The 25,666-nt window shown below is 46.5% G+C and overlaps 1 protein-coding gene across 2 annotated transcripts in view; it reads left to right on the forward strand.

The window, feature by feature from the left end:
- Nucleotides 1-21,486, forward strand: part of SLC35F3 (solute carrier family 35 member F3) — a 172,431-nt gene extending 150,945 nt beyond the window's left edge. For both annotated transcript variants that reach the window (XM_017817623.1, XM_017817624.1), the window contains 5 exons: nt 8,197-8,416; nt 14,387-14,512; nt 16,959-17,151; nt 18,707-18,796; nt 19,815-21,486. In XM_017817623.1, the coding sequence (XP_017673112.1) occupies nt 8,197-8,416; nt 14,387-14,512; nt 16,959-17,151; nt 18,707-18,796; nt 19,815-20,059 (874 nt within the window). In that variant the 3' untranslated portion in view covers nt 20,060-21,486. The remainder of the gene's footprint in view (nt 1-8,196; nt 8,417-14,386; nt 14,513-16,958; nt 17,152-18,706; nt 18,797-19,814) is intronic.
- Nucleotides 21,487-25,666: the final 4,180 nt, after the last annotated feature.

The following is a 25,666-nucleotide window of genomic DNA, read 5'->3' on the forward strand; positions in this document are numbered from 1 at the left end:
CTCTCTCAGGTGTTTGTGTAGCCAGTTTTATCACTGAGACATTTATCTCCTCCTTGTATTGCCTCTTGTCTTGTTCCTTCCTTCTCCCAAGACACAACAACACTGTTCCCCCTCCTATCGGCACCATGCTGCTATATCAGCAGAGTAAAAAAACCCCATTACCAGAAACCAAGACAGCAGCTATGAGAAAAGCATTTTATTCTTGCATGCTTTTTTTGTCTGCCTATACCAACCACTACAAAAATCCAATTCACAGGAGGCCAGCTGGCCAGCTTCTCCTGAAAGTTTCATTTTGACTATTCCAAAAAGTAGTAAGTGGTTCAGGTCACAGCTGAAGAGGACAAGTTGGATATAAATCACATCAGGCCAAGCTTAAGATATCCACAAGCGATGGCTGCACAGTTTCAGACTCTGCAGGCCTTTCACACCCAAAACATCCACTGACGTCAATGGAAATTTTGCATGATGACGGAGAGCAGTGATCATGTTGACTCCGGCAGTCAAAGCCTTGAGAGCTTAATGTTTAGGTTTTCTCTGCCTCAGTTTGTATATGCTGTCCCTCACCACACACTGAATGCTGCACAAATGCTTGACTGCATTTACCTCAACACAGCCCTGGGAAATAACAGAGTCTGTACCCTCATACCCCACTACTGAGCTGAGGAGGGACAGGCTGTCTGGGGGACTTGTCCAAGCTCACACTGGGAAATTGTGATAGACCACCACCAGAGACCTCAAATTCGGCCCCCTGACACTCTTTGCAGTGCTTTCCCTGGGAGGCTTTTCACCTTTTCAGTAACTGAAGTGTAGCACTGCTTAAAGTGCCTTCCAAACTGCTAGGGCCTGCAGTGGAATAACTCTACTTGGGTTATATTAAAAACAATGTGGGTTTGTGGTTTGCTTTTTTTCCCCAAAAATTTTTATTAACTAACCTTTTAAAGGCCAGCATTAGCAAACCCATTCATGCAGGACACAGGTTAGATGTGACTTTGGTGCCATTGCATCTCCCAAGCGACCCAAAACACAGCCCCAGCTTTTCAGTGGAACACCCACCTGCACTGGGCAAGGAAAGAGGCCCTGAAGCAGTTGGGGTGCCCTTCCCAAGGGCTGGGGTGTGTTCCCCTCTCTGGACCCAGTGCACTGAGGATGTTGGATTGGTGCTGCCAATGGGCTGTGCTGCTGCGCTGCTCCCTGCCCACAAGAAGCTGCACCTGCAGAAGTGAGAGGCTTTCCCTGCAGGCAGGCAGGCAGAGCCCTAAGGGTTTTTCCAATCCCAACTGCACAGGATAAAAGTGAGGAGTAAGATCCTCCAGGGGAACAGTCCCTCTGGAGACTCAGCAGCCCCAGGCCACTTCCACCTGACTGGTAAAACAGGAGATCCTCAGGAAGGTCTGAATTCATCAGCACTCAGTTGCCAGAAGCAGTCAGAATCCTGTTTTTGAGGATGGTGGCAGTCATTAGGTGCATGGTCCAAGCAGAAGTGTTCCTGCTGGGGTCACACTTTGAGGACACCTGCTCACCAGCCAGTCTGCTGGGATGAAAATTCTTGCAAGTGCCTTAAACACCGTGGCTGTGTAAGCCTGCTCCTTAAACTGCACGTTCTCTGTCCTCATCACTCCTTGATGAATCCAGGAGGAAGAAGAGGTAATGTAGCACGGCTTTTAATCAGCAATGGTCATCCTAAAATTTAATGGCCAGCCACAGTCCCAGCACAAATTAGATTTAAAGAATCAATGTGATATTTGCTTTGGGCAGGAAGGCTATTGTAAGGGCAGAGTTACAGATCCTCATTAGGAATTCCCTGTTTCATTCTTGAGCTTTTTTGAACTCTTGAGTAAATACTGTCTGGTGACTTGCTGCTCCTCATTTTCTCAGCTTGCTTCATAACTCCCTAAGGATTGTCATTAGCTTCAGTACTGCTCCTCACACCCTGTTGTGGCTGCCTGTGCTTGGCTGTACCTGGTGCTGTTGGAGTTAATGGTCCTCTCTCTGTTTGGCCATGGTGGTGGGTCCTGGCATACTCTTCCTCCATCACACCCCACTGTGCCAATGAATCAGTTCTGTCCAGCTCATCCTTCAGCCCTGCCCCAGACACCAGGAGGAACTGTCCCTCTGCTTGCACCAGTCCCACTGGCTTGCACGCCAGTAATTCTCAGTCACCTGTGAAGCTTTCATTCCCCTTGCTGCCCCTTTCAGCTTCAGGCACTGCTGCTGTGGAGGGGAATGTCCAGCCTAAGTACCTCCTGGCCACTACTCTGGTGGGCTCTGATGAAGATTTGAGGCCAATCCTGAGTGCTACACAAGACTAAGTCAAGGACTGTGTTTCCTCATGGGCTCAGTAACAAGGTGTTCCACAAAAAAGTCTTTGAGTGTAACTAAAAAGCTCATCTCTGTTCAGGTGTGATGCCTGCCTCATCTGTGGGTGTTTGGGGCTTGCACATAGCAACAGTCTTACATTTTATTTGTATATTGCCAGTTGTCTAGCAGAGTATAAAGTACTTCAGGGGCTGTGTACCTCTAGGATGTAAAGGCAGAAAACGTTGGATAATGCATAACTTCAGCTGTCTGATCACTGAGTGCATGTTGTCACATTAAAAGCTTCTTCTTGCCAGAAATACTTCCTGCATTCTCCAGAATGGCACATTGCCTCTGGCTGGACCCAAGACCCACAAATGCTAGCCTGTCCCATGCAGCAATCTGAAGGCACAACTTCAGTGGAACCACCTGGCTGCTGTGATAACACACTCCAGAGTGAGCTCAGCTTGCCCTGGTGCTCATGGACAGGTGTGACTCTGCAGGAAATCTGCTGCAATGTCTGCTCACACTGCTACAGCCACTGCTGTCCTCTAAAGTGTCAGCAGCGCAGTACCGCTGCTGCTTGACTTTACCTTCTCCCTAAGCTTTTCCCAATGTCCCATCTGAGATGGCTGGTGGTTCTGCACCCACAAAAAGAAACAACCTAGATGCAAAACTACAGTGTGTTCATGTGTAAAAATTAAATGAAATAGTCATCCTAATGCAATCCACTTCCTGCAGCCTTCAGTGGAAATGGCAGATGCAAACCAAACAGGTTTAGTGCCCCAGGCGCAGCAAACTGTGGGATGGAGGATCACCCTGCAGGAGAAGCTGCAGGCATTTCATTTGCTTCTGCAGTCCAAAACTCCCACCATGGTGTTTTGCTAAGGCAGTTTACAGTATATGACTCTTCCCTGTGGTTTGGTCTTGTTCTTTTAAACTTTTTTTTAATTTAAATGTTAGTCTAAACAGTTTCTCATTAAGACTTCTGAGTCTGTGCTAAGACTTGTCTCAAAAATGTGTATTCAGGTGGTTTGTAAGATTTTTATGATTTGCTTCTTTTGGAGCCATTCTGGTGTATTATGTAAATCTCATTTCCTGGGACCATTTATTGTGCAAACGCCTAGTTTGGCATGTGTGCAGTGCTGAGCAAAACCAATTGCTTCTGTCTCTCTAGTTCTGAGAAGTTCAGTCTGGAGATTTTTTTGTTCCATTCAAGAGAAGACAATTTTCTCATTCCATTGCCTATCAGAATACATTTTCTGCAAATGAGCTGGAAACTCCCAGAAGAGATAAAGTTTAAAGGCAGAACATTAGCCCCAAACCAAGTATAGAAACTAGTAATGGTCAATCACAGATGCAGACATTTAAAAGTAGCAGCTGGGTGCTTGATTGGCTTCTATGGCAATTTCTTGCATTTAATAACATGCTTACAGAAAAATCCGTGTGGGATGATGGGTATTAAAAAGCCACTAGAGTATTTTAGATAAGACAGCACTTGCCTCCAACTCCAGAAACCAATGCTGTCACCAGGGCTGATGTTACCTCCCAGGCTGCAGGGCTGCCATTTCTCATTAAGTAGAGAAAGAGAGACTGAAGGACCAGAGTCTTCAGCCCTAGTTCAGTCCCCAGTACAGACAGACTGGACTGGATAAGTACATGTCTGAGGAGTGACAGGTCCTTGGCCACGGGCTGGGGCATTCCTCAGTAGCAGTGTGGGCAGCAGGGCAGGTAAAGGGCACCAGCACACCCAGGACAGGTCTCAGACCTCTGCCACATGGAAGCTGAGGAGAAGCTTGTGCCCTCCCAGCACTGGGAAGCAGTCTCCTGAGGAAAGCTGGAAGCAGTAGTATACAGGTTTTGTTGCAGGAGCCTCAGACCAGCAGGGCAATAAAAGCCATGTCAGGAGTCCTGGGCAGCTCTCTGCAAAGTGCTGAGGCTAGCAGATTTATTCACAGCCTTTTATGATCTGGGACACACCACAGGAGCCTCCGTGCAACTGTTCTTCTGGCATGTGAACCTGTGGTGACTCAGGAAAAAGGCGCTCCAGGACTGTCTTGATAAGTAACAGGAGCTGGCTATAAAATAAACTTGCAGGAAAAGCAAATCCCCAGCTCTCTGAAGATGCAACCAACAGGTGGCCCTCACAGGGACTTCGCCTTTCCGTGCCACAGCTTGCACATCTGTAAAGTGAGTTTCATAAGCTCACCCTTTGCTTGCACTGCTTTGAAGTATATCCACCTGAGAGGCTGATTTTGTAATGACTGTCCTTTGGGTCAGCACTGGTTCAAGCGTGAGGGAAGCGGAGCTGGAGGCATGATCCAATTTTTTGGGAAACACATCATATACTTTCCTGGAGAGCATTTTTGAGGAATATATTGGATTAACTTGTGTGTTTTGCCTATACAGCACTCATACCTACTTCCACTTGTGAACTTAATGCATGAGAGATACTGTGGCCCTAACAGGATGAATTACAAAAAAAGTCCTTGAATTTTTTTTCACTGGGAGGAATTAAACTTGAGTTTAGTTTCCTTCCCTCTTATTGCAGCCAGGGCATCTTGTCTGTCTTCTTTGCTACAACTGGCTTGTGAGTCCTCCCAAAAGACATGGCATGACATTTTAGTCCATGTCTTTTTTTTTTTTTTTTTGTACACTGAACAGAAAATGTAAGACTGTTGCACATCTGCAGATTATTTATCCATGCCGCCCTAATTGGTGCAGGGATTAGCAAAACATGTTTTGCCTGCCAATCTCTAATCAAGAAGACAGACTCACTGGCACGGTGGTGGCTTTGCTGTGCTCCAGGGAGATGATGCTCACTCTGCTGAAATTTAGGAGCAATTTAGCTAAATTCAATTTGCAGGTACAGACCTTGCAAGGTCAAAGTAAGAAGCATAGTCTACAAAATAAAAATATCACCCGCTAAGACCAACAGCAGATCCAAACCTGGTTTGAAGGAGAAGGCTACAGTATGAGCACTGAGACAATGAAAAAATTCTAACAAATGTTAACAGTCTGGAACGGAGAAATAACTGGTCTGTACAAAGTATTCCCTTAGGATGTGTATTCCTCCAGAAATTTTCTACTTTGCTGCATCTTTTCCAAAGATGTAATGGCAGATTCAATGGCTTACTAACCTTTCTGGCATAGGTTTGTTCTGCAGGAAGTGTCAAGAGACCAAACCCCTGGCGTGAGTACTATAGGTACTTTGTCTGGTTCTTGTCTACCTTTGCCTTTCATAGGTGGGATTTGTTTTTTCAATATAGGGGCAAAAAGCATTCCTTCTAGTAGTATTGGCAGAATTTTATGCATTGTTTTGTTTTGTATGAGGTTCAAAGCAGTGGAGAAACATCCCAACCACCTAGCAATGGTTAAAGACAAAACAGGCAGTGGAAGATATTATAGTGTTAAATATATAATTGAGAACTCGATAGGGGAAAAATGGAGCTTTACTGTCCTATTTTATTTGCAAGTTTTATTTGACTGCAACACCTGCTTTCAATATGATTAATTCTTACGTAGCATGCCATTTTGGCTCTGACAACTTCTGATATACTTCACTGCAGATGCTTGGTTCCAATGACAGAGTTATTTTGCTAGTATTGTGCTGGAGACAGGCCTAATCAGGTAGAGCTAATTTGCCATTTGCTAGATTAATGAAGATACACACTAAAAAGAGTATGAGGAAGAACAAGAACTAGTACACAAAAGATTAACAAAACCAGCAAACAGTTTAGAGTAAAAACACAGAAAGATCGCTGTGCTTTAGGCTTTTCTGTAGCATCTTTCACTCCAGCACTACGGTTCCTGTAGTACCATAGCAGCTACATGCTGTTCCCAAGTGACACTATGCATTTCCTTCAGGCCAAGTTGATAGGGCACCCTGTGACAAACAGCAGGAGACCAGAATCCCCATCTGGGAGAGAGGACTGCAGTCCAGCCAGTGCTGGTCAGGACTCGCTAAGCCCTGCTTGGGGGGTTGTGCCACAGTGGCAGCAAGGTGGGTTCACTTGTGCTGTGTGTTTCCCACTGCTTTATTTTATACCTACAAGCAAGTTTTCATCTGCCCCCATTGCTGTCTGCCCATGGAATAGGTTGCCCTGAAAGCCAGGCAGCTGCTTCTGCTCCCAGTTGGCATCCTGAGGAAGAGAAGTTCGACCAGGCCAAGTTTCTGCCCCTCTTTCTCTTCTTCACCATTCCATCTACCGCGACATACAGCAAGGATGTTTTCTGCGGCAGCCACCTCAACACCCCACGGCAGCCACATCCACTGCGGAACATCACACTGGAAACACTTCTCAAGAGCCACATGTAACCAGGCTGCAGTGCTCTCAGTTTGCATGTAGACCTCCTCCCCACAGTGTAATCCCACTGTTTATTTCAGTCATGAGCCTTCAGATTGTCTGTGAACATGGATATGAACACTTCTGGGTGGAAGCAAACTTTTCTGTATTGCTGCTGCAGCAGTTAAGCCAGTACATTTCTCTTTCAGCATCCTTCCTTTGACATTTCCATTTCATTCTTACACAGACCTTGGCTGTTGCCTTGGCTAATGCCTTTTTTTTTTTAAAACAGTTGCTGTGATTACAGTGGAGTGCTAGCTCATGATGGCAGAATCAAGAAAAATAATGCAGGAAGATTTATCTCAAAAATACGGCATTACACCTTGCCATGCCACAGCTTCTTGCTATCTGCTGCCACCTTATCTGAGAACAGCCCAGCAATTGTAGGAATTTACTCCTCACACAGAGGATTGTACAAAGTAAGGAGTGAGTGGCTCTGCAGGGCAGCTTCCTTGCCTAGGAGGAGCCATGCTTGGCATGACCTGGGTATGCACAGGGCCAGGGCACATCTGAGCTTTGCATCAGCTTTTCCCTATAGCCTCTCTGGCTGTTGTCCACACCCATAGTTCCACTGCTCTGTGGGCAAAGCACGGTGATCCCAGCAAACAAAACTGCATTGGCAAGTGAGCAGCAGGTTGAGATGGTAGGTGAGAGCAGCAGATGCAGGATTTCTGGTAACAGGGACAGGAGTAGGTTTGATCACTCTTCGATGACAGTTTCTCTTTAACACAGTGAGGGGGATTTCTCCTTCCATACGTGCACCGGATGTGCCCGTGTCTGTGCTGGGCCTGGAAATTGGTGGACAGCAGGAACAGCTGCATTCAAATGTTCTGTCAAAATATTCAAGCTGATAGTTGGTTTTTCTGGAGTAATCCCTGACTGTTTTGGGCTTACAGTGTAGGTTAAATCACAGTCCTGCCTTGCTTCACATAACTATTTATCTACTGTTACTCATGGACAGCTCTTCATCAAATGTTTCCTGGTACGGCTTCACAAGCTGTGCTATGGCACCAAGGAAAATCAGTTTTCCCAGTCAGCAGTAGCAAACCTGGGGACACAATTATTTGTGAGAGTTTTATTGTACGGCACATAGTCATTCTGGTGTACAAGCCCCACAACAGCAGATCAGATGGGCACCAGCTTCCCGTGGCTGCAGTAGGAGCAGGGAGCTAGAGGCTTTGCTGCCAGCCCTGGCTCCTCATCATCCTGATGCCCACAGGGGTGAAGGGAGGAGGATGACTCCATGCTGCTGCTTCAAGATGTTCACTGTGAAGGGACTGATGATGAGAGTGAGAATTCATCTCCTGTCATCACCTCTCCCCTTGCTCCTTCTTTGCTGTCCCTCCCATGTTTGCAGCCCCCACCTGTTTGTACCCTGCGCAGGTGCTGGCTGCTGCAGCAGAAGCGGAAACTTGTTTTTCTTCTCCTCTTTAAGGTGTGTGCCCTTCTTTCCCCAAAGGAAATGAAGAGAAGCAAAAAAGCAAAAAAAGCCATATATTTGCTGCAGACTGTGACTGGCATATGTAATAACACTGCCTTTCTCTCCTTGTTTTAGGGAGTGCTGTCGATTTTTTGGAGACAATGGCTTGACTTTGAAGGTGTTTTTTACCAAGGCAGCACCCTTTGGTGTTCTTTGGACACTCACAAACTACCTTTACTTACATGCAATAAAGAAAATAAACACTACGGATGTCTCCGTGTTGTTCTGCTGCAACAAAGCTTTTGTGTTCTTGCTTTCATGGATCGTTCTGAGGGACAGGTTCATGGGAGTGAGGGTAAGTGACTCCTTATCTCTGTCTCCCTTCTTCATCCTCACCCTCTGTCTTCCCTTTACCCCTTGCCTCCTGCCATCTGAGACAAGCAGCACCCATGCAGACAGCTGAGCGGGCACAGAAATCCTTGTGGAGCAGGATGAGTCCTTCCCTGCAGCCTGCCCAGGTGCCTGTGAGCTCCTGGAGACCCTGGCTCCCCCCACTCTGGTGCCTTGTGCATTTTCCTTCAGGAAAAAGGTAATTTGCTCCAGAGCGTGTCACAAAGGATATGTGCTATCTCCATGCTGCTGTGGATGTGTATCGGCCTTTGCCAACCCCTTCTGAGGGACTATTTCCAGGCTGTGGCACCAAACTTAGTTATTTCTGACTGCATATTCCTGCAGACCATGGCTGCACACAATGCATTTCTGGTCCCAACCTCTGAATTTAACAGGGCTCTCACCTTTCTACGTGTGACAGCAGGTTTGCAGTACAGTTATGTTTTCAGTACAGTTATGTTTTGCATCCATGTTAGTCAGCAGCAGCTGTGGACAGGAGAGGAGAGCTGTGCTGCCCTTGCCCACCTGTGCAAGGCCAAAACATGTGCGTGTGTCACTGTCATGCCAACTCATAGGGACTTGCATCTGGCCAGCAGCTGTGGGCTGCTCTCCTGGTGGCACCTCAGATGTTTGCTTACACCCTTAGTCCTGCGCCCCACGCGAATGCCTGCTCCGCAGCAGCAACAGAGCCGCATGCAGAGGGTTTATCAGAAAACCGCTCAGCTCCTTGCAAACCCTGCTGCCATGTAGGCATCCCTCAGCACGTGGTGTCCTCTGGAAGCAGAGGGTGGAGGTGGGTAACCCACCAGCACTGGGGCCAAGTAGCTCCTTCCAGGGCCAGGAGTAACTGGAAGGAAAAGGCACCAGTGTGTCCCTCCTGCCTTGTTGTACCAATTAATATTAATTAATAATCAATATTTACAGCAATAACTGTAATAATTCCTATTTCCTGCCCATCACTTGAGGACCTCCCTGCTCACCCACCTGGGCAATGCTGTTAGTGCTCAGAAGAGGTTGTTAGCCCTCGCTGCGTGGAGCAACCGAGAGTTAACTTTTTGGGAAGTGTTCCCTGACTGGCAGGAGAACTTGGCAGGAGAGCTTGGCCAGCCTTTCTGTGGTGGCAGCCAAAAGGCTGCTCAGGGGATGCTTGCAAAATGTACCTGCCAAAAGCCCAACCTGGCCAGCTGGTGTCTGCCCACCCCCGCTACCCAGGTAGCCCTATGCTGAAAACAAATTCACTCTGGTTTTTGAGTGCAGGGGTATCCTGAAATGATCCTGGAGGCAGAGAAGTGCCACTGTTATCATAGCTATTTTTGTGGTCTTCATCTCTCTCATGGCACTGTCAGCTGTAGCACTGGTGGGACACTAGGAGAGGAAGTGTATGAAGGGATGACCACTGCTGTCCTGCACCTGCAGCTTGCTCCTCATTTTCAGTGTGCCATCTCTCACTACTGGATAATACTGTGGTGTGGAGGAACAGAAGCCAACCTGTGTGTAGCGATACCCACATGGGCATGCCCATGCTGGAGCAGAGATGCTTCTCATGCTCTCCTGGGTGCATGCCATGATTGAAGAGCCAAGATGGTCAGAGACTCTCCAGCAGTTTACCAGGAAGGCATGGCAGGTGACATGTCCTGGGGGATGAATCCTGCTCTGGATGCCCCCCTTCTTAAAGGGGCAGAAGGAGTGGAAGGAGCAGGGAAGCAGACCTGAGTGGTCATCCCAGCCATGTCCATCTGTCCTTCATTTCCTATCAGCACTGCATTGGGAAAGTAGCAATGAAACAGAGAACCAGAAGGGCCTGAGCAGTGTGGGCTGTGTAATGCTCCTGCCATGTGTTCCAGCCCCTCACTGTGGCACCTGGCACTGGTGAGGGGTGCCAGGGGGGCTTCCTGAGAACCCACCTTTGTACCCAAGAAGGAACACAGCTGTCTCCTCCCCAGGTGATGGGCCAGCAAGGGACCTGGGTGCAGGGGGAAGGGGTTCACAGGCAGAGGGGGCTGTTCACTCTTGAGCAGTTGCGGAATCCTGACCTGTGGCAATATGAGAGTGAGGAGGCACTTGTCCCTGGGGACTGGAAGGGTACAGCAGTCCTGCAACCCAGCTTCGTGTGGCACAGAGCGAGTGCCAGGGCACTCCTGTCTGCAGAGGAACATAGCATGGAGTCTTGGGAGAGAATCATTTTCTTCCCTCTTTCCTCTCTTTTCTGTACAGCCCATGTGATAAGCAGTGAGCATGGCACTGCTGAGGGATAGCCTCGGGATGAACCCGAACACACAGCCCTCTTCCTGGGACTGTCAACCAGGAGGAGGGACAGTTGCTAGGGCTTTGCTGGGAGTGACCTGGGGGGACTGCAAGCTAGCACACAGCCCAGCCCCAAAGCTTGTGGTCCCTCGGGGCCACACTCTGTCAAAGCTGCTGACCCTTTTAGAAGCATCCTTTGAGAGGGTGTTTGGTAGACAAGGCTGCAAGGGTGACAGTGCCTTGTCCTGCTGTGAGTGCCTTCCCACGCTCTTGCTCCATCCCCACACCAGCACAGCAGGGTGGACAGAGTGCCACAGCAAAGCTCTGATCACACATGTGGATGTCCTTGTTCATGCCTGCTGAAGGAGAGGCCAGTTGAGAAAGGCAACAGCTCAGTGGGGTTTAAGCAAGCACAAGTGTTCTACTTGGCCTTCAGAAGTGCAACTACTAGCTCTATAGGCACTTAAATCACAATTTGACTGGAATTTAAATGTAAGGGCAAGCTACAAGTTCCCATCCTTGCCATTCAGGCATTTGCAAAGGCCTACATCTCCTGTAATGAAGTTGTGATTTTCCCCCTTTCCCTTCACTGTGCCCAGAGCAAGGATCAACTGGGCTGTGAGCTGTCAGAGAAGACATACACATAATGAAGCTGTGAGTGTCTGAAGCTTTGCCTCTGCAAGCCCTGCAGCACTGAGACATCTGCAAGGAACTGCAGGCACTGTTGTGTGCAAGCAGCCTGTCACTGACACTAACAATGTGCTTGATAGGCAGGCTGAAAGGCTTCAGGAGAAGGTGTATGTGACACCTGGCATGTCAACAAGGGACTGAGAGGTGAGGCCAAGCCCCATCTGACAGTTGTGACATGCTTGATGAAAGAGGCAAGGACCTCTGCCCCAACAAAACTGTTTGCAGACTGCATATATTTGCTTTGATCTTTGACTTCAGTGTTTCAGACCATGCTACAGTGAATAAAACAACTCAGGATCCAAGGGAGCCATTGCTTGCAAGTGCTTCCTGTGTACATAACACGTATAGACAAGCACATCTGCCTGTGGGATTTGGAAATAAATATACTATCAAATCCCAAATTGTAGTCTTCCTTTTCAACCGGGCAGAGAGACAGCTTCCTGGAAAGTTCTCTGAAGTCGATCAGCCCCTGACTTTAAAAGCAAAACTGGATAGTCTTCATGTTGCAGTTCATTAATGCGTCCTTCAGGTTTCCACCACAGAGGCACTACAGCCATCCTCTGGGGGGCTGAGGAAGGCTCCCTTTGCTGATGCACCTGGAGGTACCAGCTGGATGCTATAGCCTGGCATTCGGTTGTGGTTCCCCCTGGCTCTCCAGTGAAGGCTGGACAAGACCTATACAGCACAGACAGGAGACAGCCACACCTGAAGCAGATGCTACAAGAAACACTGCATCTTCCACTCTTTGTCACCTGGTCTGTAGCATGGGTGATGTTGAAGGGAGATACAAAGTTGCCATCTTTCAGATAGGCCTGAGTCACGTCTCTTGCAGCTCTACAAAGAGCTGTACTGAGTCAGAGCAAAGGTGCCTCTGCGCCAGAAGCCTGCCTTCAGCAGCTGCCTGTTGTGGACACCTGGAAAAATCTATATAAATAGGAAAAGCCTATAATGATATTTCCTTATGAGACTTTCCAGCCTCCAGCAATTTGAGGCTCAAGGACTTCCTGAGATGGAAGCAATGTTTCTATAGCTAATAGTCATTGATGTATTTTTTTTCTTCCATGAGTTTATCCTTGTAAACTTTTTACATCCACAGCGTGCAAGAGCAAAGCTTTCCTTCACTAAATCATGTGTTGGGTGAACACAAATCTCTTTTTCTGCATCTTTTTCTGCACCTGCCTCATGCTAGTCTCATTGAATAACCTTTTTTCTTATGCCTTTGAAGCCACGCAGAGTGTCTGAATCTTTACTTGACAAGCACCAGCACATTGGTGAGAGAACTGCCTAGCTCTTTCAGTGCTGCCTATCTGAAACAGCCCCATGTTGCTGTAGAGCCATGAATCAGCAGGGTTTCTCTCCCTGCATTAAAAAGAAGCCTGTCCAGGACCATAGAGTCCAGTTACATCTCTATGAAACTTCAGTTTAGAAATGATGCCACACAGCTGTGCATGGAGAGACCTGCAAGCCAAGATGCTGTATCTGAACCTCTCCAAATCTGTGGTGTGCATACCCAGCCTGTGCAGCTTGTACAGGGCTCCTGATCAGGTCATAAATCAGATTCTTCAGAACTTGCTGTTCTCAGTTTGGGCGTGCAAGGGGCTGAGCAGCTAGGGGAAACTGTCCCTCCATAGCCTGTTGAAACTGTGCTTGTGCCGCATCTTGAACAGCAGTACAGCAATTTCTGGACTCAAGTCCCTTCTTGTTGAGATGTTATTAGCATCTGTATTTTCCAGGCAGTGTCAGCTTCCACTGATTTGGACTTTTTTCTAGCCTTATGCCACACTGCCATTCTACAGCTACACCTGTTGAGAAATTGATATGGTTTTGTTTGCATTTTTCTGTAAGGGGAAATTGAAGGTGTTGATGTCAGTGTGCAGGAGGGATATGCTGGATGATCATCTGCTTTCTAGGTGCCCCCTGGCACCAGCCCCAACTCAACTCAGGGAAGAGGCTGCTGGTGCTGCTGGAATGGGGACCTGAAGCTGGTAAAGGGGCTACCATCTTGCTCATCAGGCAGCAGCAGAGCTTGGCACACAGCTTGCATCTTAACTGCAGTGCCAGAATCTCTGGTAGGGAACAGGAAAGGTGAGAAGAGGCCTTTGCTTTTGGATGTGTAAACAGCTGCAGCCTGTGAATGAGGCTTAAAACACTGGTATGACCCTGGGAGAGGGGACAGTTGGCTGGCACTTAGCTGTGTGTCAAAATAAACTAATATACCAGTCATCTTAGGAGCATCACCATGACTATGCAGACAAAAGGCATGTGGTCTAAGCAGGGTGCCCCTTGCACCACTGCAGAGCCAGGAAGCATGAGCATGGCAGAAAGCTCTTTTCACCCCAGAATTACCACCCAGGGAGGCTGAAGGCATCTGGCAGCACAATCCCAGAGAAGTCAGGGGTCTCTTGCTGACCCTGTTAAATCAGGGCAGCCTGTCCCCTACCTTCATGAATGCTTCTTCCATTTGGGAGATCCCCTTCAGGCTTGCGGTGTGCCTAGCTGGCTGAATAAACCTTCTGCTCTGAAATGACACATCTAGACTGGAAAGTAGTTGCATGAGTTTTATTCCTGTGTTTATTTCTAAAACCTTTTTTCTCCAAAACTTCAACAGGATTCAAAGCCTTTCCTGCAAGTTCCAGGGAATAACTTACTTGTGTATTATTGTCATGCACAGGCTGCAGGGACCCACTGATGGTGAGGCTCAGTGACAGAGATTAAATCCCCGCTTCAGCTCAGTCAGAGACACTGAGCCCTCTGGTCTGGCCTGCTGCACACTTCCAGAACAGCCACTCCTTCCAGCTCTGCCTGCAGCTTCCCTGCAGCCAGAGAAACCACTAGGGCAGGCAGCATTTGCTCCCTGGGTATCAGCCGGGGCTTACTATTATTTTTCTACATAAGCAGATGATGCAGAAGTACAGAAGTACATTTAAAGCTACGTGCCTGTTTTCCATTGTGGGGGTTGTTTAGTAACACTTTCTTGCTTTCTCTCTTTGTCTCCAACCAGATCGTGGCTGCTATATTTGCTATTGCAGGGATAGTTATGATGACATATGCCGATGGGTTTCACAGCCACTCAGTTATTGGGATAGCCCTCGTGGTGGGTTCTGCCTCAATGTCTGCTCTCTACAAGGTAAGTACACCTGGGTCTTTCCCCCCTAGAAAGATGCCTGTCACCCTCGTCACTCACTTTAACTGTTCCTGTCATACTTGCAAACCTCCGTGAAGTTCAGTGCCACGTGCCCTTCTCTGAGAGCTTTGCCATGCAACGCTGCATTCAGGTGTTCCCTTGTTTTGATGTCTGCCCTCACTTAGGATAAAAACTCCTAATTCCTGGGTATAGTCTTCTCCAGTGTCCACAGAAGGGTTTACTGATGTCCCATATTCTTGAAAAATGAGGCTGCTTTTCTATAGGTGCTGGATTTAATCACTCACTCTGCAGAGATTTAGCTTCTTTTTCAAGTCACTTTGTTACTTCCCCTTGCCAGTCCTCCTTCAGTTGCATATGGAGCCTGCTTTGGGCTTGCTTGGTATTGCTTATCATGGAAATAATCACATGCCTAAAGTCCAAAGCACATACCTATGAATCAAGACCTCATCCTTACCAGCCAGATGAGCGGCACTATGTGTAAGATGACATGCAGCCTTCTTTGCAGGGCAGACCATTTCATTCAGCCTGAGAGGCATTTGTGTATGTGCTGCTCATGGCACTCAGTGTCACAGTCCACACTGAGGAATAAGCATTTGTAGGGTGTGGTTCACCCACTCTGGCTCAGATGTGTAGACTAGAAGGAGGTGTAGACATTTCCATCTGGTCTAATGAATTGCGCCGTACCAGTCATCCAACAGAAATTGGGCAGGAAAGCCCTGCAGCCATAATAGAGGCAGTCCAGGGAGACTAACCAAACTGAGAAGCACCTGCCTGTGCCCCTCAGCACAGTGCTGCATTGCCTTCTGCTCACTTTTTCAGATCAGATGATGTCTTACATCAGGAAGGTCATGAAGTTTCATACAGCTCTTTCCTCTAAAATAACATTCCCTTGCAAGACCAGAAATGTGGCCCTCCAGACCCAAAGAAATGCCATGGCTCTGGAGTCATCTGCAGTCAGGCAGAGTTATTCAAGGCTAGAGCCTAGCTCTGCCCCCTCTCCCATGACACTGCTGCTCCTTGCAGGGATGGGGGTCTCAGGGCTGCTCCACCAGGGCCCATGTACAAGGAGGTGGTGGTGGCAGTGCTGGCAGGGTGTTACTCTGCAGTGCGCCTTGCATGCCAGGACAGATGGAGCTGAGCAGCTTGTTGTGCAATGCATGCCACTGCCACTGCTGCTGCCACTCTGCTTTTCCTTTCCACAGTCTGGCTCAGTTTCCATGAGTTGTGCGTGCCAAAGAGGCAGGCAGATCTGCAGGCAGACAGGTTGTGCCCCGTCCAGCAGAGCCACCTTGACCAGCTCTGTTACCCCAGGCACAGACACTTCAGTCTGCTGTGCCAGCTCTCTGCCCTGCCAGGGGCAACATGCTGTTCTCAGGTGGCAAATGAGTGGCTTTTGGGACATTTTGCTCCCTTATGCAGAACAGCAACACAGCTGCACTGGCCAGTGATGGCTGCGAGGTGATGGGAGTGGGCAGAGCCCTGTGAGCAGGCAGCCCTGCAGACTTGCCTGCTCTGGGTAGGCAAAGGAGAGAGAGCTGACGCAGGCCAGAGGGCTGCCATTCCAGCACAAACCAGTAAGTCAGAGCCCATTGGCTGTCCTGGTTTGCAGCTAGTGGCAGAGAAAATTGTACTGACAGCCCATGGTGTCCAACAGATCCTCTGCAGATGTGTGGTGAAAAACTTATGTAGACTCCAGACAAGACCTGTCCACAGGCACTCCCCAAATGGGCCAGTCGCATCCTTCATTTCTACTGTCTTTTTCCTTCTCCCACTAACAAACCAAAGCTTTTAAATCCCTTCCTGCAGTCTCATTAGCCAGGCTGCATCTGTGCTCTGGACTGAGGCGCTGCTGCTACACTGTCTTCTGGGGATGAGTTCCCAGGGAGAAGGTGCAAGGACAGCCAGACAGCATGGACTGCACTTGCTCACCACCATAGCACTCCCCAGGTGTCAGCCCAAGGCCTGGACCAGTGATGCAGGGAGGTCATTGCTTCCTCTCTTCCTCCTGCCCTGCTCCACCAAGTATTCTGTTTTTAATGTCAAGTTTTCTGGAGGTGCAGAAAAAAGAGTAGAGGGTCTAAGCTAGGGTTAGTGACCTTTCCTTTCAGGACATGCACAGACAAAACTGCTGAGTCCCCTTCCTGCATGGACTCAATTGGCACCTGCCCCTGCCTGTGTTCCAAGAGGTGGCAGGAGGGAGAGGGCTGGGCCACACAAGCTTCTCTCCAGAGTTGCACGAGCATCCGTCTCAAGTGTCCAGCAAGCATCACTGCATAGGTGTGGGCTGACACTGCTTGGGACCCAGCTTCTTGGGCCCAATTATTGCCCATTAGGCCAGGATGCTCCGTTCCACTGGAGCCAGGAGAGAATGCCAGCCTTCCAGGGATGCACTGCAAGAGAGTTAAAACCATGTATTTTCCTCTTGTAGGTTTTATTCAAACTTCTTTTGGGCAGTGCTAAATTTGGAGAAGCTGCCTTATTCCTGTCTGTGTTAGCTGTCTTCAACATCCTCTTCGTTACCTGTATTCCTGTCATCCTTTATTTTACCAAAGTGGAGTACTGGAGCTCTTTTGACATCGTTCCTTGGGGAAACCTCTGCGGATTTTCAATTCTCTTATTGAGTGAGTATATGGGGGGCTCTCACAGTGATTAGGGTGGAGGAGAGTGCCACAAATTGACCACTGGTGGAAGCTGCAGACCTCTCACATACTGGAGCTGTTTTCACTTCTTCTCAACATAATTACTAGCTTAAGATATTCTGAGAGGGTCCATTCCTAGGGGCAATGTATACCTCACTTCTGCTATTATTACGAAGCCAAAATACTGTGGTTTTCATTAGAAGGTGCAGGACTAAACTGTAAGGCTTGTCCTAACTCCTACTTGTGAACTCTGCATTACAGAGACAGGTGACACTTGCCTGGGCTGCAACAGGAAGCAGCCCTCCTGGTGGGGCATTATGCTGGGCTCATCAGCATCCCCAGAGCAAGGAGGTTAGGCCAGACCAGTCAAGGTCAGACTCCAGTGCCTCTGATGCCTGTAGTAATAGATAATTTCTACTCCTAAAGAGAGGGAAACTTTTGAAAATGTAGTATTGCATAGTGCTGGTGGAAATTTGGTAGGTGGCACTCTTCTCTTCTGCTGCTGCTGCTGTGCCACCAAAGGAACCCAGCTGGGGAGGGATTCCAAATCTAAGTTTTAATGGTTATCAGAAGTGTGATGTTGTTCACTGTTGAACTAGATGAGATGACTTGCTGCCACAGTTGGTCCCTAAACTGGATGATGGAATTACATCTCCTAAAATAATAATTTCTCCTGGAAATAGCTCTTCTCTATCCCTATCTTCAGTCCGAGCTCCTTTTACCCTAAACAGTCAAAATTACTAACTCCAGAAGTACCTCCAGGTTACTTATCAGTGGACTCGATTGACAGTGTCTGTAAGCAAGTAGTACAGAACTTGGCAAGTGATCACTGGGGTGTGCAATATATGGGTACTACTAGAAGAGAGTCAGAGCCCGAGCTCAGTATTGGCAAGGCCTTCCTGACTCTGGTAAAGCCAATCACCTTAAAACAAGAGTGAATTTGGTCCAAAGCAATTATTAATTTGTCATAAGACACTTGATGAAGAGTGTGTGGTATTACAGTGGAGTGATATTATAATCATTCCATTGTAATGATATTATAATGATATTATAATTTCATTGTATGAAATTATATTTAGCAAGTTCCTGCCTGGAAGAGGGTTAGATTTACAGCATCTTCTACCTGCAGCTGGGGGCAGCTTTTCTGCAAAAAAGAACAGAAGCTACTGTTTGGCTGAAACTCCCAGATGAAGAGTATTTAGTCTTTCAGCAGGGCAAAGTGGATCAGTGGATCAGTACAGAGAGTGGGAATTACTGCATATAACACTGAGAAGCAGGCTGTACCCAAACCTCACCCTGATCCTGCCACTGCACTCCAGTGGGATACAGAGTTCCCCATAAACAGCAATGTCTCAGGCAGGTGGATATCCAGCACACAGACCTCTGTCCTCTGGTATCTTCCAGGAATAACAACAGAAGTTAATGTATCTTCTATTTGAACAACAAGCAGAGAGAGTAATAAAGCATAAATGCTTCAAGTAACATTCCTTCTGCCTAATTTCACTGTACCAAAAGGTGTTTTTCTTTCCTTCTTCAGCATTCAATATTCTACTAAATTTTGGGATTGCTATTACCTACCCCACCTTGATTTCTCTTGGAATTGTACTGAGTGTCCCAGTGAACGCAGGTAATAATTTCTTTCTTTTGCATCTCAATGTATACATTAAATCTTTGGCCTTTCAAATACACAGCAGGGATAAAAGCAAATAGTTTTATTAAACATGTTTTGCATCTTCTCTCAAAGAAGATGACACTGATTAAAAATTTATTCTTTAGGTGCTAAATATGTATTGCATAATACTACATGAATATTCATAACCCCTAGAACTGTTTTGTAAGTTACTGTCTGAAGAAGCCTATATACTGGAAAACAAAGTAGATTTAAAGTCATTCATCCCTGAGCTGAAATGAAAACTCGTGGATGAAGCAGAAATCAATTTTTAATTATTTCTTCAAGGGAGGCTTAACACTAAGTCAAAATAAATAAAATTGCTTAATTTTAGAGCAGATAGGTACTAGTAATTCTGCTTGCCTTGTAAATAACATGGCAGGTGTTTATCAAGAGCACTAGACAACTCAATTTTGGGCATAGACTGGTACATTTCTCCAACACTTTTCTGAAATTTAGTGAAAGCCAAGAGATGGCAGAGTCCAAGACGACTGGGCAGAGGAGTGCAGAGGCAACCCCAACCCAAAACAGAGCCACCGCTCCTAAAACCCAGCATGCTCAACTGGTGCCACAGTGCAAGTGGCAGCTCCCACTATATGCACGCAGAGCTGGGCACTGCTTTGGCAGAGTTGGGTACCAAATGGTGTGCACGGCTCAGCCTGTGCAGGGTTTGTTACTCAGCAGGGCAGTCAGGGTGAGAAGAAAAATTTGCACGAAGAGGCTGCTGTACTGGGGAAGGGAAAGGCCCCTTTCTCTGCATACCTGGACCTCAGCGGGAGTTCCTGTGCTGTTCAAGGCAGGAATGTACCCTGCTGTGTGCTAATCCAGCAGGAAGGATAGTGCTCCTGCTATCATTGCCTCCATGGTAATGTTCTGCCACAGCCAGCCCTCAGAGCTGGGGAGGTGAGGGGCGGGAAGGAGATACTGCCCTAATGCCTTTTCTCATGTAGTAACACCCATTCAATGTCCCACACAGTTGTTGATCACTACACGAGTGAAATTGTCTTCAACAGTGTCCGAGTAATTGCCATCATCATTATTGGCCTGGGCTTCCTTCTGTTGCTCTTGCCAGAGGAGTGGGACGTCTGGGTAATAAAGCTCCTCACGCGTCTCAAAGTCCGGAAGAAGGAAGAAATTCCCGAAGGGAATGGAGACATTGCTTCAGGACTGCCTAACAAAAGCCGGAGAACTCGCCCCTCCATGTCATCCTTTGCTCATTAAATGCTCTTTTTACCAAAACTTTGTGGTTAACCTTATATATGATGATGCAAAGGTCTTTTCTTGGGAAGAAGCACACCTGTCCAACACGGTGTACATACCTGTACAGTTTTGATATGATCACCATCTAAAGCATCAAGTCTCGGCATGTCCAGTTTGCTTGTATTTTTTTCACATCAAACCTTTCACTTAAGTAGTACACTGAAAGAAACTGCAAACCAAGAACCTCTCTTCTCTTTTTAAATGAATGTAATATATAGTCAAAATATATTTGCATAGGTTATTTTAAAGAATGACTTTCATGAAAAGCAGGGCAGACATTTTGAACATTAGGTACTGAATGATGCATTGCACACTGTGATTTAAAAGAAACAAATGCTATGCTACATCACACGTTTATTTTTGACCAGAGCTGTACTTTGAAAGTTTTCAAGGAACAAAAAAAGGAATCTTTTCGGGGACGGGAAGATGGGGGAAAGAGTGGAAGTTAGATTTAGAAATCACTCTATGTAGATGAGCGCATGTTGCGCTGCAAACAGGGAAAATTCAAGCGCTAAAAATGCTTGCACTAAAGCACTAGAGAGAAAGCAGTCTAGAGCCCAAATCTCCTTATTCTGCATATGACTGTAGTCCACGTTTAAAATCATGCAAGAGAAATCCAGTGCCTTCTACAGAACTCTTGTCTTTATCCACACAGAACCAGGTCCTGCTGCGAGGCACTTGCAATGGCAGGGCTCAGGTTTGCAGTCCCAGGGGACCCGAAATTCCCACTGACATCAGGACGTGCCTCCCACACACGCCATGGCTTCTGTGGGAACACAGGGTCCAGGGGACTGAAAGTTTGAGCGCAGGAGACCTGGTTCTCTCCTCACTTCACAGGTTTTACCCCTGTGTGGAGCTGCGCTTGATTATTGCCAATGTGAGGAAGGGGAAGTCTTGGTCATGTGTGGGACAATCTGACCGAAAATGATCAAAGGGACTGGCAAGAGTGTGGTTGCTGATGTACAGTCTGAGAGCATGGACTAAGGGGGTGAATCGCCAGTTGCTTTTACTCCATAATTGTGAGTGTTAAGAGTTAAAAATGTAAGATATTTACATCAAATGTAACACTTTTTATGAAACTTGTAAGCACCAGGATGTTTACTTACGCGATTTTGGTTCGCCATTAAATTTCTATCTGTGATAGATCACATGCTATGTAAAAACAGGGGGAAAAAAGGTTATAGTTTACTATTTTTGAAGTTTACATTGTTGCATACAAAATTAAAAGTGTTCTTTTGAACTGCTGCCATAGCCTAAGGTCCCTGCTGCCATTGAGGTCCTCTTTGTCTCAGGCGGGGGTGGCATCCACTTCAAAACATTTTAGCAAATCAACTTCAGATTCCATTATCTGTTTGGCAAAGCTAAATAATAAAAAATTTTAAACTCAACCTCGGTCAGTGCTATCCGTTTCCTTCTCTTGATTGCACCTTTACTGCAGTTTGACTGTGGGTAGTATTTAGCCAAAGTGATCAGAAGGGAGAGACACGATCATCAAAAAACCAAGACTGCAGCTCAATGCACTGGTAGCCACTCTGTCCTTGACAACAAGGTCTTCTCTAGACTACCTGGACAAATCCATCTGGAGGGATGCTGTTAGTCCAGCCGAAGCAGACTAAAGGAAAAGATGACCTTCCTTTAAATGCATCAGTGACCACCCATACATGCATATGCTAACAGGTATTTAGGTGCTATGAGTACATTAATAATTAGGCCCTAGTCCAGGCTGTATGTTTATCCCCTACATATCACTTGATGACCCGACACTAAAGACTTGCTAACAGAGATTACACACACAAGCAAATCTGAGGCTGTGGGAAGCTGCTCACAACAACTGTGCCATTCAGTGTTACACACCTGAATTTTTAAACCTATCTGTTTGGGAAGCAGAGGAGGGCAAAGGGACAATTCTTATAACTGCTTTGAAGGGCACACATAGAGACTTGATCTCAAAGCTCTCAGATTCAACTTTACTCCACTTCGGATATATCATTTTGTCGTCCTCAAAGAACCTCACACTCCTTCCCAAAACTCTCTGAGGCAAGGCCAAAGAAGAATATACAATCCATTTTCCGTAGTCCCAATAAGTGGCACCTTCTGTGATCTCCACACTCCTTTACTGTGTGTTTGATGCAGTCTGGTAGGTATCCAAAAGGCTCTAAATGCCCCTTTAAAACTGTGACTAATGTGTGTTTATAACCAAAATGGATGCAGATTTTTTAGCATTCAGTATGGATTGTGGGAGAATTTATGCACCAGAAGGGATAGCACCATTAGTAAAACTCCGTGATTTACCAGATGCAACTGTCATTGCTTCTGTTGGCTCATTCTTCCTGAGAACAGGCTAAATACATGCAAGGACCAGGATTTCAAACAGCACTTTATTACTGTCTCTCCTGAGTGGATGCTCACTAGAACCAACTAGATTTTCCATGTCAAGCAATTTTAAACTGCACATAGACAAATTAATCAGATGAAGTGATCTGTATTTCTTCAGGCAACACCTTGCCCTAAGCATAAACACCTGGTCTGATGATAAGTCACTGTGTAGCAAAACCTTCCAGGCAGTGAAGCCCAGGATGTGACTAGGAGAACATCAGGAAAGCATGTCCATATGGTATGTGTGTGCATCTCTAAGTGCCAAAGCATTACAGGTCTGAAGCTGAGGAATGAAAGGAACTGGATTTGTTGGCCCTCATCAGAAGGACAAGCCAGAAAGCAAACCCTTCTGCAAAGGCATTAGATGTAACTGGGCTGCCCTTCAGGTGAAGGCAAGATTGAATGCCTCTGATCTTAGAAGGCTGAAGGACTCTCAGGACAAATTCAGTGCCTTGGAGAGGACGGCTGAGTTGTAGCAGGCTCTCCTGCTTGCCCTCTTAGGCCAAAAGCACTGGGTGCAATCTCTGCAGCACCCTGGGAGTCGGAGACCCTGCTGGCCTGTGTGGACCCCATGCTGCTCTCTGCAGCAGAGACCAATACAAGACTGGAACCAGCACTTTTAGCCCACCCATAGCCACCTCGAACCTCCTACTGGGGCAGAACTGCAGGTCCCTGCCTGGTGTCTTTGAAGCTGATCTCCTGCATTGTCAGTGTGTGGCTCCTGCCCTCACAGAGCACCAGTGTGCACCTTGTTTAAAGGCTGACCTGGACTGGCAACTTTCCACCCCATCTTAGCTCTCAAAGTGTCTTTAGCTCCTCCAGCAAAGGGAAAAACTAGTAATAATCCAGTGGGCTTGTTAAAAGAGCAAGTTGGAAAAAAAAATCTCAGGAAAGTAAACAGCATCACCAGACCTCATTGCAGCTGCCAGCTTTCACTGCTGCACAATACAGCAGTGAGGAATCTGAAGCAGGCACAGAAGTTCTCCTCCTCCCTGGTGTTTCTCTTTCTTTGTTCTGTTGTCTATGGTTCTCTCCTGCTGCTACTTACATCATATTTTTTATTGCAGCTCTCCACAGTGGCTGCATGAGTCTCTCGTCAGCCCATGGGGCAGAGATGGGCTCATTTGAAAAAGTTTCTCCTGTTCTTCTGTCTAGAATTGTTGTATTCATATCAGTAGTCTTCAGAAAATATCCATGAAAGGCAGAAATCCAACCACAATAACCAACAGATAAACAGAAGACACTGAAACCAATATGTAGCTTAACTGTTTTGGGAGCTAATGGTAGACACTAGCAGGCCCTGTAGCTTACCATGTTCTGGGGATGAATTAATGTCTCCTGTGAGCTCAGGGACAAGTCACTCATCCCCAGCTCTCCAGAGTTCTCCGTAACGAAGCTAGTGCAATATCGAGTTAGTCAGAGTTAATAGAGACATTATCTTCACCCTATAGAGAAGGTAACATCACCAGGGTGACACCATTTCTGGTCAAAAGCCTGTCTGCTACAGTGCCTGCGGGCCTGAAAACCCACTGAAAAGCAAAGGTTTCCCTGTGCAGTGAACACAAAATTCTGAATGGATTTCCATAGCTCTGGATCATATCCTCAATAAACTCCCAAATCTGCACAACTGGAACATATGGAACTGAAAAGGATGTCATAGGTCTCCAGCCCTTCAGAAACCTTAGGAATAGCACCAGCCACCTTGTCTTGGCTATGTGGACTCAGACAGCAGGCTTGGACTGGGTGTTTCTTCAAGGAATGGGGAAAGAATAGAAGCCAGAAACAATGTAGCTGGTGTGAAGCAAGAGCACAAGAAAGCTGACGATGGGATCAAGAAATAAATACCTTTTAGAAAACACTTTCCAGGGGAAGATGCCCATCTGTCCCTTGCAACAACTTGAGTCTGCGCACATGCTGTAAAGTCATAAATTACAGAGAGTTTGCCTTCATGTCCCTGATTTGTACTGCAGAAAGGATGGAGTCTTTCAAGGCCTGAACTACCCCTTGGCAAGGGCCAAGGCTGAGAATCTTCTTTCACAATTCAGTCCTCATGCAAGCTGTCTTTGCAGGAACTGCCTGCAGTAATGGATTTTGATGGATGAGTTTAATTACCTCATCATTATTAAAAGAGAAGCAATTGGATTTTGTTCTTTAGCTGGTTCTAGGGCATTTCCATAATAGCCTGCACCTTATCTAGAAGTCCTGAACATTAGAAAGGGAAATAAGGAAAAAAAGAGCTGAAAGTTCTTATGAAAATGAAAAGGAAGTCAAATGAACAGATGCCCATCAGCAACCTAAAAAACTTCGAAGAGGAAATCTCTTTCCTAAGGACAGGACCAGTAGCTCAAACTAATGTTTCTGAAAATAATAAACCTCATAATTTTATTTTTCTACCTGAAACTCTGCTAGAGGGATCTTTATATATGCACGAGATCATTTTAAAGAAGGTGGCAATCAGTATTTCTCCCTGCACATTACAGATAAACTAGGATACAACCAACTTCTTGATAGTGAAGAGTGGAACTTATAAGCAGAGTTATAGTTCCGGAAAAGACTTAAACAAGGGAGGTTGTGGAGCTCATAAGATCAGTGTATTTAAGAAAATGTTATATGCAATTTCTCTGCAATGATCTAGAGACATTGCTTTAATCCTACTGCTGAACTAGATCTTTCAGAAGAGAACTCAAATGAGTTTTCCAGATCATCATTCCCAGGTTTCCCTCCAGTTCTAGATTCACTCCACCTAACATCTCAGCGTAGCCATCAGTGCATTGATTAGGAAAACAGCAACCAACCTGCAGAGCACCTTTCACCCAAATGAAGAGAACTAAAGTAGATGTGCTTTAACAGAGCATATATCTACCATAAATTGAGATTTTTTCTGATGAGTGACAACAGTAAACTTAGAGCCCCTCACTATGTATCTTAGACTTTTTTACCATGTCCTTTACCTCATGTCTATTAATGCTGAATGCCACCAGCTATTTTGCTGCTTGGCTATATGACAGTGACAGATCCTCTCTTAGTGGTAACTCTTCACTCTCTTGAAACAGTAAAAAAGTATGATCAGTAAATGGGGTTTTTTGACCAGTCTTCAGATTGCACAGCTCCTTTGGTAATCTCTCTCCTTTTGAACAGCAATAATTTATTCCTGCTGTTTCCTGCCTCACTAACCAGTTATTAATCCACAAG

Source organism: Lepidothrix coronata, unplaced genomic scaffold (assembly GCF_001604755.1).
Source record: "Lepidothrix coronata isolate B3197 unplaced genomic scaffold, Lepidothrix_coronata-1.0 Scaffold61, whole genome shotgun sequence".
In the NCBI taxonomy this organism is placed as follows: domain Eukaryota; kingdom Metazoa; phylum Chordata; class Aves; order Passeriformes; family Pipridae; genus Lepidothrix; species Lepidothrix coronata.